The sequence below is a fragment of the Rana temporaria genome, chromosome 12 (assembly GCF_905171775.1).
Source record: "Rana temporaria chromosome 12, aRanTem1.1, whole genome shotgun sequence".
Lineage (NCBI taxonomy): Eukaryota > Metazoa > Chordata > Amphibia > Anura > Ranidae > Rana > Rana temporaria.
In genome coordinates this window covers 706,196-723,156 of record NC_053500.1, presented here as the reverse complement: position 1 = coordinate 723,156, position 16,961 = coordinate 706,196, and the positions used below count along the sequence as shown (strand labels likewise).

At 42.9% G+C, this 16,961-nt stretch overlaps 1 protein-coding gene across 1 annotated transcript in view; it reads left to right on the top strand.

The window, feature by feature from the left end:
* RHBDL3 (rhomboid like 3) overlaps nt 1-16,961 on the top strand; it is a 33,235-nt gene extending 16,274 nt beyond the window's left edge. Inside the window, exons 6-7 of the mRNA XM_040331583.1 lie at nt 1,578-1,638; nt 15,988-16,961. Coding sequence (XP_040187517.1) covers nt 1,578-1,638; nt 15,988-16,259 — 333 coding nt within the window. The 3' untranslated portion in view covers nt 16,260-16,961. The remainder of the gene's footprint in view (nt 1-1,577; nt 1,639-15,987) is intronic.

Genomic DNA, 16,961 nt, shown 5'->3' with positions numbered 1-16,961 from the left:
CACACCCCTAAACCTTGTGGACGGCCTTCCCATAGACACACCCCTAAACCTTGTGGACGGCCTTCCCAGAAGAGGTGAAGGTGTTATAGCTGCAAAGGGCGGAGCCAACTCTATATTGAACTCTCCGGACTAAGACTGGGGGGTCATTAAAGGTCATGTGTGTGTAAAGGGGCGGCGTCCCAATACTTTTGGTAATATAGTGCAGTTCTATTACCCTCCCGGCAGTCATCTCCGGTGGGGGACTGATGCAGATGGGTTCTTCTTCTCTTCTTGAATGGGTGAAGATGTATGTGGTGGGAATGGTGGGTGTTTTTAGGAATGGAGGGGGTGTGGTATGAATGGTGGTTGTGGTATGAATGGTGGGTGTGGTATGAATGGTGGGTGTGGTATGAATGGTGGGTGTGGTATGAATGGTGGGTGTGGTATGAATGGAGGGTGTGGTATGAATGGAGGGCGTGGTTTGAATAGAGGGCGTGGTATGAATGGAGGGCGTGGTATGAATGGATGGTGTGGTGGGAGTGGCGGGTGTGGTGAGAATGGTGGGCGTGGTTGAAATGGTGGGTGTTGTGGGAATGGTGGGTGTGGTATGAATGGTGGGTGTGGTATAGAGGGTGGGTGTGGTATATATGGAGGGTGTGGTATAGAGGGTGGGTGTGGTATATATGGAGGGTGTGGTATAGAGGGTGGGTGTGGTAGGAATGGTGGGTGTGTTGGGAATGGTGGGTGTGTTGGGAATGGTGGGTGTGGTATATATGGAGGGTGTGGTATATATGGAGGGTGTGGTATGGATGGTGGGTGTGTTGGGAATGGTGGGTGTGGTGATAATGGTGGGTGTGGTATTGGAGGGTGGGTGTGGTATGAATGGTGGGTGTGGTATGGAGGGTGGGTGTGGTATGAATGGTGGGTGTGGTATGAATGGTGGGTGTGGTATGGAGGTGGGTGTGGTATGAATGGTGGGTGTGGTATATATGGTGGGTGTGGTATGAATGTTGGGTGTGGTAGGGTGGGTGTGGTGAGAATGGTGGGTGTGGTATGAATGGTGGGTGTGGTATATATGGTGGGTGTGGTAGGGTGGGTGTGGTATATATGGTGGGTGTGGTGAGAATGGTGGGTGTGGTATATATGGTGGGTGTGGTATGAATGGAGGGTGGGTGTGGTATATATGGAAGGTGTGGTATATATGGTGGGTGTGGTATGAATTTAGGGAGGGTGTGGTATATATGGAAGGTGTGGTATATATGGTGGGTGTGGTATGAATGGAGGGTGGGTGTGGTATAGAGGGTGGGTGTGGTATATATGGAAGGTGTGGTATATATGGTGGGTGTGGTATGAATGGAGGGAGGGTGTGGTATATACGGTGGGTGTGGTATATATGGTGGGTGTGGTATATATGGTGGGTGTGGTGAGAATGGTGGGTGTGGTGAGAATGGTGGGTGTGGTATGAATGGTGGGTGTGGTATAGAGGGTGTGGTATGAATGGTGGGTATGGCGGGAGTTGCACCGCTCTTGTTGGTGTTTGGGGGTCTTTGAAGATATATTTGGGGGTTGCCGTAGTAACGGTGATTATTTCCCCCCAGAACTGGTCCGGGATGAAGTGTCAGTTGAAGTTTCTCCGGATGTCCTTCGCCTTAATATGCAGTAAGTAGAATCCTCACCTGAAGAGCTAGCACTCCTTTTCTAGTAATCTGTATAGAGGGAGACGATCGCTGATCTCATCCTCGGATGATCGGACACGTGGAGTCAGGTTGGCGCCAGAAGAGTGCGATTCACACTTGGCTGATGCCCCGTGGTAAACACCTCTACGTGTTTCGTCCCACGTCTCTCCCACACAGTCAGGCTGCCTGGCGCTGAGTAAGAGAGCGTCGTGACTGTCAGCAATAAACACTTCTATATATATATACTGGCAGTATACGGGGCTCCTCACACACACATCTATATATACTGGGAGTATACGGGGCTCCTCACACACACATATATATATATATACTGGGAGTATACGGGGCTCCTCACACACACACATATATATATATATACTGGGAGTATACGGGGCTCCTCACACACACACATATATATATATATACTGGCAGTATACGGGGCTCCTCACACACATATATATATATATATACTGGCAGTATACGGGGCTCCTCACACACATATATATATATATACTGGCAGTATACAGGGCTCCTCACACACACATATATATATATATACTGGCAGTATACGGGGCTCCTCACACACACATATATATATATATACTGGCAGTATACGGGGCTCCTCACACACACATATATATATATATACTGGCAGTATACGGGGCTCCTCACACACATATATATATATATATACTGGCAGTATACGGGGCTCCTCACACACACATCTATATATATATATACTGGCAGTATACAGGGCTCCTCACACACACATATATATATATATACTGGCAGTATACGGGGCTCCTCACACACATATATATATATATATACTGGCAGTATACGGGGCTCCTCACACACACATATATATATATATACTGGCAGTATACAGGGCTCCTCACACACACATCTATATATATATATACTGGCAGTATACAGGGCTCCTCACACACATATATATATATATATACTGGCAGTATACGGGGCTCCTCACACACACATATATATATATACTGGCAGTATACAGGGCTCCTCACACACACATATATATATATACTGGCAGTATACGGGGCTCCTCACACACACACATCTATATATATATATACTGGCAGTATACGGGGCTCCTCACACACACATATATATATATATACTGGCAGTATACGGGGCTCCTCACACATATATATATATATACTGGCAGTATACGGGGCTCCTCACACACACATATATATATATATACTGGCAGTATACGGGGCTCCTCACACACACATATATATATATATACTGGCAGTATACAGGGCTCCTCACACACATATATATATATATACTGGCAGTATACGGGGCTCCTCACACACATATATATATATATATATACTGGCAGTATACGGGGCTCCTCACACACATATATATATATATATACTGACAGTATACGGGGCTCCTCACACACACATATATATATATATATACTGGCAGTATACAGGGCTCCTCACACACACATATATATATATATATACTGGCAGTATACGGGGCTCCTCACACACACATATATATATATATACTGGCAGTATACGGGGCTCCTCACACACACATATATATATATATATACTGGCAGTATACGGGGCTCCTCACACACACACATATATATATATATACTGGCAGTATACAGGGCTCCTCACACACATATATATATATATATACTGGCAGTATACAGGGCTCCTCACACACACATATATATATATATATACTGGCAGTATACAGGGCTCCTCACACACATATATATATATATATACTGGCAGTATACGGGGCTCCTCACACACACATATATATATACTGGCAGTATACGGGGCTCCTCACACACACATATATATATATATATACTGGCAGTATACGGGGCTCCTCACACACATATATATATATATATATATACTGGCAGTATACGGGGCTCCTCACACACATATATATATACTGGCAGTATACAGGGCTCCTCACACACACATATATATATATATACTGGCAGTATACGGGGCTCCTCACACACACATATATATATATATACTGGCAGTATACGGGGCTCCTCACACACACATATATATATATATATATACTGGCAGTATACAGGGCTCCTCACACACACATATATATATATATACTGGCAGTATACGGGGCTCCTCACACACATATATATATACTGGCAGTATACGGGGCTCCTCACACACATATATATATATATACTGGCAGTATACGGGGCTCCTCACACACACATATATATATATACTGGCAGTATACGGGGCTCCTCACACACATATATATATACTGGCAGTATACGGGGCTCCTCACACACACATATATATATATATACTGGCAGTATACGGGGCTCCTCACACACACATATATATATATATACTGGCAGTATACGGGGCTCCTCACACACACATATATATATATATACTGGCAGTATACAGGGCTCCTCACACACACATATATATATATATACTGGCAGTATACGGGGCTCCTCACACACACATATATATATATATACTGGCAGTATACGGGGCTCCTCACACACATATATATATACTGGCAGTATACGGGGCTCCTCACACACACATATATATATATATACTGGCAGTATACAGGGCTCCTCACACACACATATATATATATATATACTGGCAGTATACGGGGCTCCTCACACACACACATATATATATATATATATACTGGCAGTATACAGGGCTCCTCACACACATATATATATACTGGCAGTATACGGGGCTCCTCACACACACATATATATATATATACTGGCAGTATAGAGGGCTCCTCACACACATATATATATATATACTGGCAGTATACGGGGCTCCTCACACACACATATATATATACTGGCAGTATACGGGGCTCCTCACACACACATATATATATATACTGGCAGTATACGGGGCTCCTCACACACATATATATATATATATATATATACTGGCAGTATACGGGGCTCCTCACACACATATATATATACTGGCAGTATACGGGGCTCCTCACACACATATATATATACTGGCAGTATACAGGGCTCCTCACACACACACATATATATATACTGGCAGTATACGGGGCTCCTCACACACACACATATATATATATATATACTGGCAGTATACGGGGCTCCTCACACACATATATATATATACTGGCAGTATACGGGGCTCCTCACACACACATATATATATATACTGGCAGTATACGGGGCTCCTCACACACATATATATATATACTGGCAGTATACGGGGCTCCTCACACACACATATATATATATATACTGGCAGTATACGGGGCTCCTCACACACACACATATATATATATATACTGGCAGTATACAGGGCTCCTCACACACATATATATATATATATACTGGCAGTATACAGGGCTCCTCACACACACACATATATATATATATACTGGCAGTATACAGGGCTCCTCACACACATATATATATATATATACTGGCAGTATACGGGGCTCCTCACACACACATATATATATATACTGGCAGTATACGGGGCTCCTCACACACATATATATATATATACTGGCAGTATACGGGGCTCCTCACACACACATATATATATATACTGGCAGTATACGGGGCTCCTCACACACATATATATATATATATATATACTGGCAGTATACGGGGCTCCTCACACACATATATATATACTGGCAGTATACGGGGCTCCTCACACACATATATATATACTGGCAGTATACGGGGCTCCTCACACACATATATATATACTGGCAGTATACGGGGCTCCTCACACACACATATATATATATATATACTGGCAGTATACGGGGCTCCTCACACACACATATATATATATATACTGGCAGTATACGGGGCTCCTCACACACACATATATATATATATACTGGCAGTATACAGGGCTCCTCACACACACATATATATATATATACTGGCAGTATACGGGGCTCCTCACACACATATATATATACTGGCAGTATACGGGGCTCCTCACACACATATATATATATATACTGGCAGTATACGGGGCTCCTCACACACACATATATATATATACTGGCAGTATACGGGGCTCCTCACACACATATATATATACTGGCAGTATACGGGGCTCCTCACACACACATATATATATATATACTGGCAGTATACGGGGCTCCTCACACACACATATATATATATATACTGGCAGTATACGGGGCTCCTCACACACACATATATATATATATACTGGCAGTATACAGGGCTCCTCACACACACATATATATATATATACTGGCAGTATACGGGGCTCCTCACACACACATATATATATATATACTGGCAGTATACGGGGCTCCTCACACACATATATATATACTGGCAGTATACGGGGCTCCTCACACACACATATATATATATATATACTGGCAGTATACGGGGCTCCTCACACACATATATATATACTGGCAGTATACGGGGCTCCTCACACACACATATATATATATATATATACTGGCAGTATACGGGGCTCCTCACACACACATATATATATACTGGCAGTATAGAGGGCTCCTCACACACATATATATATATATATACTGGCAGTATACGGGGCTCCTCACACACACATATATATATACTGGCAGTATACGGGGCTCCTCACACACACATATATATATATACTGGCAGTATACGGGGCTCCTCACACACATATATATATATATATATATATACTGGCAGTATACGGGGCTCCTCACACACATATATATATACTGGCAGTATACGGGGCTCCTCACACACACATATATATATATACTGGCAGTATACGGGGCTCCTCACACACATATATATATATATATATATACTGGCAGTATACGGGGCTCCTCACACACATATATATATACTGGCAGTATACGGGGCTCCTCACACACATATATATATACTGGCAGTATACAGGGCTCCTCACACACACACATATATATATACTGGCAGTATACGGGGCTCCTCACACACATATATATATATACTGGCAGTATACGGGGCTCCTCACACACACATATATATATATATACTGGCAGTATACAGGGCTCCTCACACACACATATATATATATATATACTGGCAGTATACGGGGCTCCTCACACACACACATATATATATATATATACTGGCAGTATACAGGGCTCCTCACACACATATATATATATACTGGCAGTATACGGGGCTCCTCACACACACATATATATATATACTGGCAGTATACGGGGCTCCTCACACACACATATATATATATATACTGGCAGTATACGGGGCTCCTCACACACACATATATATATATATACTGGCAGTATACGGGGCTCCTCACACACACATATATATATATATACTGGCAGTATACGGGGCTCCTCACACACACATATATATATATATACTGGCAGTATACGGGGCTCCTCACACACACATATATATATATATATACTGGGAGTATACGGGGCTCCTCACACACACATATATATATATACTGGCAGTATACGGGGCTCCTCACACACACATATATATATATACTGGCAGTATACGGGGCTCCTCACACACACATATATATATATACTGGCAGTATACGGGGCTCCTCACACACACATATATATATATATACTGGCAGTATACGGGGCTCCTCACACACACATATATATATATATACTGGCAGTATACGGGGCTCCTCACACACACATATATATATATATATACTGGGAGTATACGGGGCTCCTCACACACACATATATATATATACTGGCAGTATACGGGGCTCCTCACACACACATATATATATATACTGGCAGTATACGGGGCTCCTCACACACATATATATATACTGGCAGTATACGGGGCTCCTCACACACACATATATATATATATATACTGGCAGTATACAGGGCTCCTCACACACACATATATATATATATACTGGCAGTATACGGGGCTCCTCACACACACATATATATATATACTGGCAGTATACAGGGCTCCTCACACACATATATATATATATACTGGCAGTATACAGGGCTCCTCACACACATATATATATATATATATATATACTGGCAGTATACGGGGCTCCTCACACACACATATATATATATATATACTGGCAGTATACGGGGCTCCTCACACACACACATATATATATATACTGGCAGTATACAGGGCTCCTCACACACATATATATATATACTGGCAGTATACAGGGCTCCTCACACACACATCTATATATATATATACTGGCAGTATACGGGGCTCCTCACACACACATATATATATATATACTGGCAGTATACGGGGCTCCTCACACACACATATATATATATATACTGGCAGTATACAGGGCTCCTCACACACACATATATATATATATACTGGCAGTATACGGGGCTCCTCACACACACATATATATATATATATATACTGGCAGTATACGGGGCTCCTCACACACACATATATATATATACTGGCAGTATACAGGGCTCCTCACACACATATATATATATACTGGCAGTATACAGGGCTCCTCACACACATATATATATATATATATATATACTGGCAGTATACGGGGCTCCTCACACACACATATATATATATATACTGGCAGTATACGGGGCTCCTCACACACACATATATATATATATACTGGCAGTATACGGGGCTCCTCACACACACATATATATATATATACTGGCAGTATACGGGGCTCCTCACACACACATATATATATATATACTGGCAGTATACGGGGCTCCTCACACACACATCTATATATATATATACTGGCAGTATACGGGGCTCCTCACACACACATATATATATATATATACTGGCAGTATACAGGGCTCCTCACACACATATATATATACTGGCAGTATACGGGGCTCCTCACACACATATATATATATATATACTGGCAGTATACGGGGCTCCTCACACACACATATATATATATACTGGCAGTATACGGGGCTCCTCACACACACATATATATATATATACTGGCAGTATACGGGGCTCCTCACACATATATATATATATACTGGCAGTATACGGGGCTCCTCACACACATATATATATTAGGGATGCACCGAAATGGAAATTTCAGAACCGAAACGAAACCGAAATAAAAAAAAAATTCAGTCCGAAACCGAAACCGAAACCGAAACCGAAAATGAATTTTCTTTGTTTTCCCCCTATTTCAATTTTTTGGTGGCAATCGATGTGGCAATAATAATTGATGGTTACAGTGGCTGCGTTTGATGGGCACAGTGGCGACGTGTGTTGGCAGTGGCATAGTGGCTGCGTGTGATGGCACAGTGGCTGCGTTTGATGGGCACAGTGGTGGCAATTGATGGGGCAAACTGGCAGTGGCAATAATAGATGGTTACAGTGGCTGTGTTTGATGGCACAGTGGCTACGTTTGATGGGCACAGTGGCGACGTGTGTTGGCACAGTGGCTGCATGTGATGGCACAGTGGCTGCATGTGATGGCACAGTGGCTGCGTTTGATGGGCACAGTGGTGACGTGTGTTGGCAGTGGCATAGTGGCTGCGTGTGATGGCACAGTGGCTGCGTTTGATGGGCACAGTGGTGACGTGTGATGGCACAGTGGTTGTATGTGATGGCACAGTGAGGCTGCAATTAATGTTTTTTTTGGTAGTCAGATATGGCAAGCATGGCTCAATAACACACAAACGTTAAACGTTTGTATGTTATTGAGCCATGCTTGCCTTATCTGACTACCAAAAAAAACATTAATTGCAGCCTCACTGTGTTACTGTGAAAAAAATGGCACCTCAGTTCCTCAGTTAGTTAACGGTTAAAGGTTTTGTGCTGCTTACTTTTAGTACACTGCTAGGTTCCTCCTAGGCATGCAGTGTGATTACAGGCTCACAGGCTCCGACACAGCTCCCTGCGCGCTCTGAGTTCTCCCTCGCCTCCGGCCGTGACGTCACGCGGCTCACGCTGCTGGACTATACCAAGAGAGTCCAAAGAGTAGGGGGGAGTCCAAAAATCAGGAAATAGGAGCTAGGAGGACTCCGGTGGAGCGCGATCGGCAGTCGGCACACAATTTGTACAGTGCCACTGCCGCTGCTCGCGCTATGTACAGGTCTGGCGGCCAGAGTGTGTGTCTGGCGGTCTGCGTGTACATAAGAACCCCCCCTCTTGTAAACGAAATGGTACAACCCAAAACTTTATTATCGGCAATTTTTACTGTGTTTCGGCAGGGACCCAAAAATGCTATTTTCGGCCGATATGTATCGGCCGCCGATAATCGGTGCATCCCTAATATATATATATACTGGGAGTATACGGGGCTCCTCACACACACATATATATATATATACTGGCAGTATACGGGGCTCCTCACACACACATATATATATATATACTGGCAGTATACAGGGCTCCTCACACACACATATATATATATATACTGGCAGTATACGGGGCTCCTCACACACATATATATATACTGGCAGTATACGGGGCTCCTCACACACACATATATATATATACTGGCAGTATACGGGGCTCCTCACACACACATATATATATATATACTGGCAGTATACGGGGCTCCTCACACATATATATATATATATACTGGCAGTATACAGGGCTCCTCACACACATATATATATACTGGCAGTATACGGGGCTCCTCACACACATATATATATATATACTGGCAGTATACGGGGCTCCTCACACACACATATATATATATATACTGGCAGTATACGGGGCTCCTCACACACATATATATATATATATACTGGCAGTATACGGGGCTCCTCACACACACATCTATATATATATATACTGGCAGTATACGGGGCTCCTCACACACACATATATATATACTGGCAGTATACGGGGCTCCTCACACACACATATATATATATATACTGGCAGTATACGGGGCTCCTCACACACACATATATATATATATACTGGCAGTATACAGGGCTCCTCACACACATATATATATATATACTGGCAGTATACGGGGCTCCTCACACACATATATATATATATATATACTGGCAGTATACGGGGCTCCTCACACACATATATATATATATATACTGACAGTATACGGGGCTCCTCACACACACATATATATATATATATACTGGCAGTATACAGGGCTCCTCACACACACATATATATATATATATACTGGCAGTATACGGGGCTCCTCACACACACATATATATATATATACTGGCAGTATACGGGGCTCCTCACACACACATATATATATATATATACTGGCAGTATACGGGGCTCCTCACACACACACATATATATATATATACTGGCAGTATACAGGGCTCCTCACACACACATATATATATATATATACTGGCAGTATACAGGGCTCCTCACACACATATATATATATATATACTGGCAGTATACGGGGCTCCTCACACACACATATATATATACTGGCAGTATACGGGGCTCCTCACACACACATATATATATATATACTGGCAGTATACGGGGCTCCTCACACACATATATATATATATATATATACTGGCAGTATACGGGGCTCCTCACACACATATATATATACTGGCAGTATACAGGGCTCCTCACACACATATATATATACTGGCAGTATACAGGGCTCCTCACACACACATATATATATATATACTGGCAGTATACGGGGCTCCTCACACACACATATATATATATATACTGGCAGTATACGGGGCTCCTCACACACACATATATATATATATACTGGCAGTATACAGGGCTCCTCACACACACATATATATATATATACTGGCAGTATACGGGGCTCCTCACACACATATATATATACTGGCAGTATACGGGGCTCCTCACACACATATATATATATATACTGGCAGTATACGGGGCTCCTCACACACACATATATATATATACTGGCAGTATACGGGGCTCCTCACACACATATATATATACTGGCAGTATACGGGGCTCCTCACACACACATATATATATATATACTGGCAGTATACGGGGCTCCTCACACACACATATATATATATATACTGGCAGTATACGGGGCTCCTCACACACACATATATATATATATACTGGCAGTATACAGGGCTCCTCACACACACATATATATATATATACTGGCAGTATACGGGGCTCCTCACACACACATATATATATATATACTGGCAGTATACGGGGCTCCTCACACACATATATATATACTGGCAGTATACGGGGCTCCTCACACACACATATATATATATATACTGGCAGTATACGGGGCTCCTCACACACACACACATATATATATATATATACTGGCAGTATACAGGGCTCCTCACACACATATATATATATACTGGCAGTATACGGGGCTCCTCACACACACATATATATATATATATATACTGGCAGTATACGGGGCTCCTCACACACACATATATATATATATACTGGCAGTATAGAGGGCTCCTCACACACATATATATATATATATACTGGCAGTATACGGGGCTCCTCACACACACATATATATATACTGGCAGTATACGGGGCTCCTCACACACACATATATATATATACTGGCAGTATACGGGGCTCCTCACACACATATATATATATATATATATATACTGGCAGTATACGGGGCTCCTCACACACATATATATATACTGGCAGTATACGGGGCTCCTCACACACACATATATATATATACTGGCAGTATACGGGGCTCCTCACACACATATATATATATATATATATACTGGCAGTATACGGGGCTCCTCACACACATATATATATACTGGCAGTATACGGGGCTCCTCACACACATATATATATACTGGCAGTATACAGGGCTCCTCACACACACACATATATATATACTGGCAGTATACGGGGCTCCTCACACACATATATATATATACTGGCAGTATACGGGGCTCCTCACACACACATATATATATATATACTGGCAGTATACAGGGCTCCTCACACACACATATATATATATATATACTGGCAGTATACGGGGCTCCTCACACACACACATATATATATATATATACTGGCAGTATACAGGGCTCCTCACACACATATATATATATACTGGCAGTATACGGGGCTCCTCACACACACATATATATATATACTGGCAGTATACAGGGCTCCTCACACACACATATATATATATATACTGGCAGTATACGGGGCTCCTCACACACACATATATATATATATACTGGCAGTATACGGGGCTCCTCACACACACATATATATATATATACTGGCAGTATACGGGGCTCCTCACACACACATATATATATATATACTGGCAGTATACGGGGCTCCTCACACACACATATATATATATACTGGCAGTATACAGGGCTCCTCACACACACATATATATATATATACTGGCAGTATACGGGGCTCCTCACACACATATATATATATATACTGGCAGTATACGGGGCTCCTCACACACACATATATATATATACTGGCAGTATACGGGGCTCCTCACACACACATATATATATATATACTGGCAGTATACGGGGCTCCTCACACACACATATATATATATATATACTGGGAGTATACGGGGCTCCTCACACACACATATATATATATACTGGCAGTATACGGGGCTCCTCACACACACATATATATATATACTGGCAGTATACGGGGCTCCTCACACACATATATATATACTGGCAGTATACGGGGCTCCTCACACACACATATATATATATATATACTGGCAGTATACAGGGCTCCTCACACACACATATATATATATATACTGGCAGTATACGGGGCTCCTCACACACACATATATATATATACTGGCAGTATACAGGGCTCCTCACACACATATATATATATATACTGGCAGTATACAGGGCTCCTCACACACATATATATATATATATATATATACTGGCAGTATACGGGGCTCCTCACACACACATATATATATATATATACTGGCAGTATACGGGGCTCCTCACACACACACATATATATATATACTGGCAGTATACAGGGCTCCTCACACACATATATATATATACTGGCAGTATACAGGGCTCCTCACACACACATCTATATATATATATACTGGCAGTATACAGGGCTCCTCACACACATATATATATATACTGGCAGTATACGGGGCTCCTCACACACATATATATATATATACTGGCAGTATACAGGGCTCCTCACACACACATATATATATATATACTGGCAGTATACGGGGCTCCTCACACACACATATATATATATATATATACTGGCAGTATACGGGGCTCCTCACACACACATATATATATATACTGGCAGTATACAGGGCTCCTCACACACATATATATATATACTGGCAGTATACAGGGCTCCTCACACACATATATATATATATATATATATACTGGCAGTATACGGGGCTCCTCACACACACATATATATATATATACTGGCAGTATACGGGGCTCCTCACACACACATATATATATATACTGGCAGTATACAGGGCTCCTCACACACATATATATATATACTGGCAGTATACAGGGCTCCTCACACACATATATATATATATATACTGGCAGTATACAGGGCTCCTCACACACACACATATATATATATATATATACTGGCAGTATACGGGGCTCCTCACACACACATATATATATATATACTGGCAGTATAGAGGGCTCCTCACACACATATATATATATATATACTGGCAGTATACGGGGCTCCTCACACACATATATATATATACTGGCAGTATACAGGGCTCCTCACACACATATATATATATATATATATATACTGGCAGTATACGGGGCTCCTCACACACACATATATATATATATATATATATATATATACTGGCAGTATACGGGGCTCCTCACACACATATATATATATATATATATATATACTGGCAGTATACGGGGCTCCTCACACACACATATATATATATATATATATATATATATATATATATATACTGGCAGTATACGGGGCGAGGGGGGGGGGCGGCCTGGCTCAGTAGATATCACCGGCACGGCAATGTTCAGTCCGGGTTCTGCGTTTCGGGGGGAAGGAGATGATTGGAGGACGTCTGCGGGTTTTGTGTGTCTTTGGGAAGATTCTGCAAGGACATTCTCCACCCAATGACATCATCCCGTGTCGCTGCAATCCTCAGAGAAGGCCGAGGCCGCCCCCTGCTGGAGACTGACGGGATGCTGGGACTTCACCACCCGTGGAGATACAAGCAATTAATAATTTTATTGTACATAATAATAACTTTAAATGCAGCTTATATATATATATATACAGTGTGTGACAAAAGTAAGTACACCCCCAGTCCAAATTTCTTTTCATGTTACAACACTGAAGAAATGACACTTTGTATCTCCAATGTTGTGTAGTGAGTGTACAGGGGGGGGGGGGGGGTTGTGTAGTGAGTGTACGGGGGGGGGGACAGCTTGTATAACAAATCACTCAACACACAGCCATTAATGTCTAAACCGCTGGCAATAAAAGTCAGGACACCCCTAAGTGAAAATCTCCAAATTGGGCCCAATTAGCCATTTTCCCTCCCCCAGTGTCATGTGACCCGTTAGTGTTACAAGGTCTCAGGTGTGATAAGTTTGGTGTTATCGCTCTCACTCTCTCATACTGGTCACTGGAAGGACAACATGGCCCCTCATGGCAAAGATCTCTCTGAGGATCTGATATAAAGAATTGTGTCTCTACATAAAGATGGCCGAGGATAGAAGAAGATCGCCGAGACCCTGAAACTGATCTGCAGCACGGGGGCCGGGACCATCCAGCGGTATAACAGGACGAGTTCCCCTCCCCCGCCTCGCCATGGTCCTCCGAGGAAGCTGAGGTCACGTGATCAGCGTCATACCCAGAGGTTGTCTTTGGGAAATAGACGTATGAGTGCTGCCAGCATTGCTGCAGAGGGGGGAGGGGTTAGCCTGTCAGTGCTCAGACCGTACGCCGCACACTGCATCAAATTGGTATGCATGGCTGTCGTCCCAGACAAAATCCCTGGCTGCATTGGGGACATGGACAGAAGGGGGAGATAGAGAGCAGCAGGATCATAGTGATGAGTATGACCAGCATGGAAGACGCCATTTTTATTCATCGTTTTCTATGATGGGGGTTTAGTGACAGCGATCGGTTTGTAATCGTTCTTTCTCTCCGCAGTGAGTCTTGAGTTTGGCAGAGCCGTGTGGCTGAGATTCTACCCGTCGGCTTATCCTCCATGCCCACACCCCAGTTTTGTGGCCCACCTCGGCGGGGTTCTGGTGGGCATTACGCTGGGAGTGGTCGTTCTCAGGAACTTTGAGCAGAGACTCCAGGACCAGTCCCTCTGGTGGATCTTCCTCAGCAGCTACATCATGTTTGTGGCATTTGCGGTATTATGGAACGTCTTCGCCTTCTCCATGTCGGGGCTGAGATTACCGCCGCTGCCTTAGGAGGAAAGGACAAGCTGCATGGTCCATAGAGACCCCCGACCACCTCCGGCCAAGAGGTCCCACCATGCTGGTCAGCCCCACCTCGAGCTGGTTTCCACCAACAAGCCGCCTTCTCCGATATTCACTGACTGGAAGACCTCGGAGGATCCGGCATTATGATTAAGGCTTGGAGGGAGAGACTGGTAACGAGTTTATTCACACACGGACTTATTTTTATATCCGCCTTGTCATCTGCATCTATGTGAGATGAATGTAGAACCAGGCGCTCCATCCAGAGCCGAGGTGTCTGGACTGTCACATGTCTGATGTCTGATGTATGGGGGGGGTCATCTCATTCACCATCCGTCTTCTGCTGGACTTCTATAGACAGGAAGGGGTGTCCCTGTGTACGTGTCATAGTGGTGGAATCTGGTGTGTTTTTCATAGACCTAGGTGAGACACTTCTGACGGAAGAGCCCAGCGGACATGTCAACTCTCTGTGATGATCTGTTATCCATGATGGACACAAGAATCCAAATATTAGGTCAGCTGTAAAATATGTTTATATTGACCCACCTTTCTGGTGAGCCGTGCCCCGCAGAGGAGGGGCGCAAGTAGCTGAGGGGGCAGAATAGGTTTGGCAGTGGCTGAGGGGCAGAAGAGGGACAGCAGTGGCTGAGGGGCAGAGGAGTGGTGGCAGTGGCCAGAGGAGGGGCGGCAGTG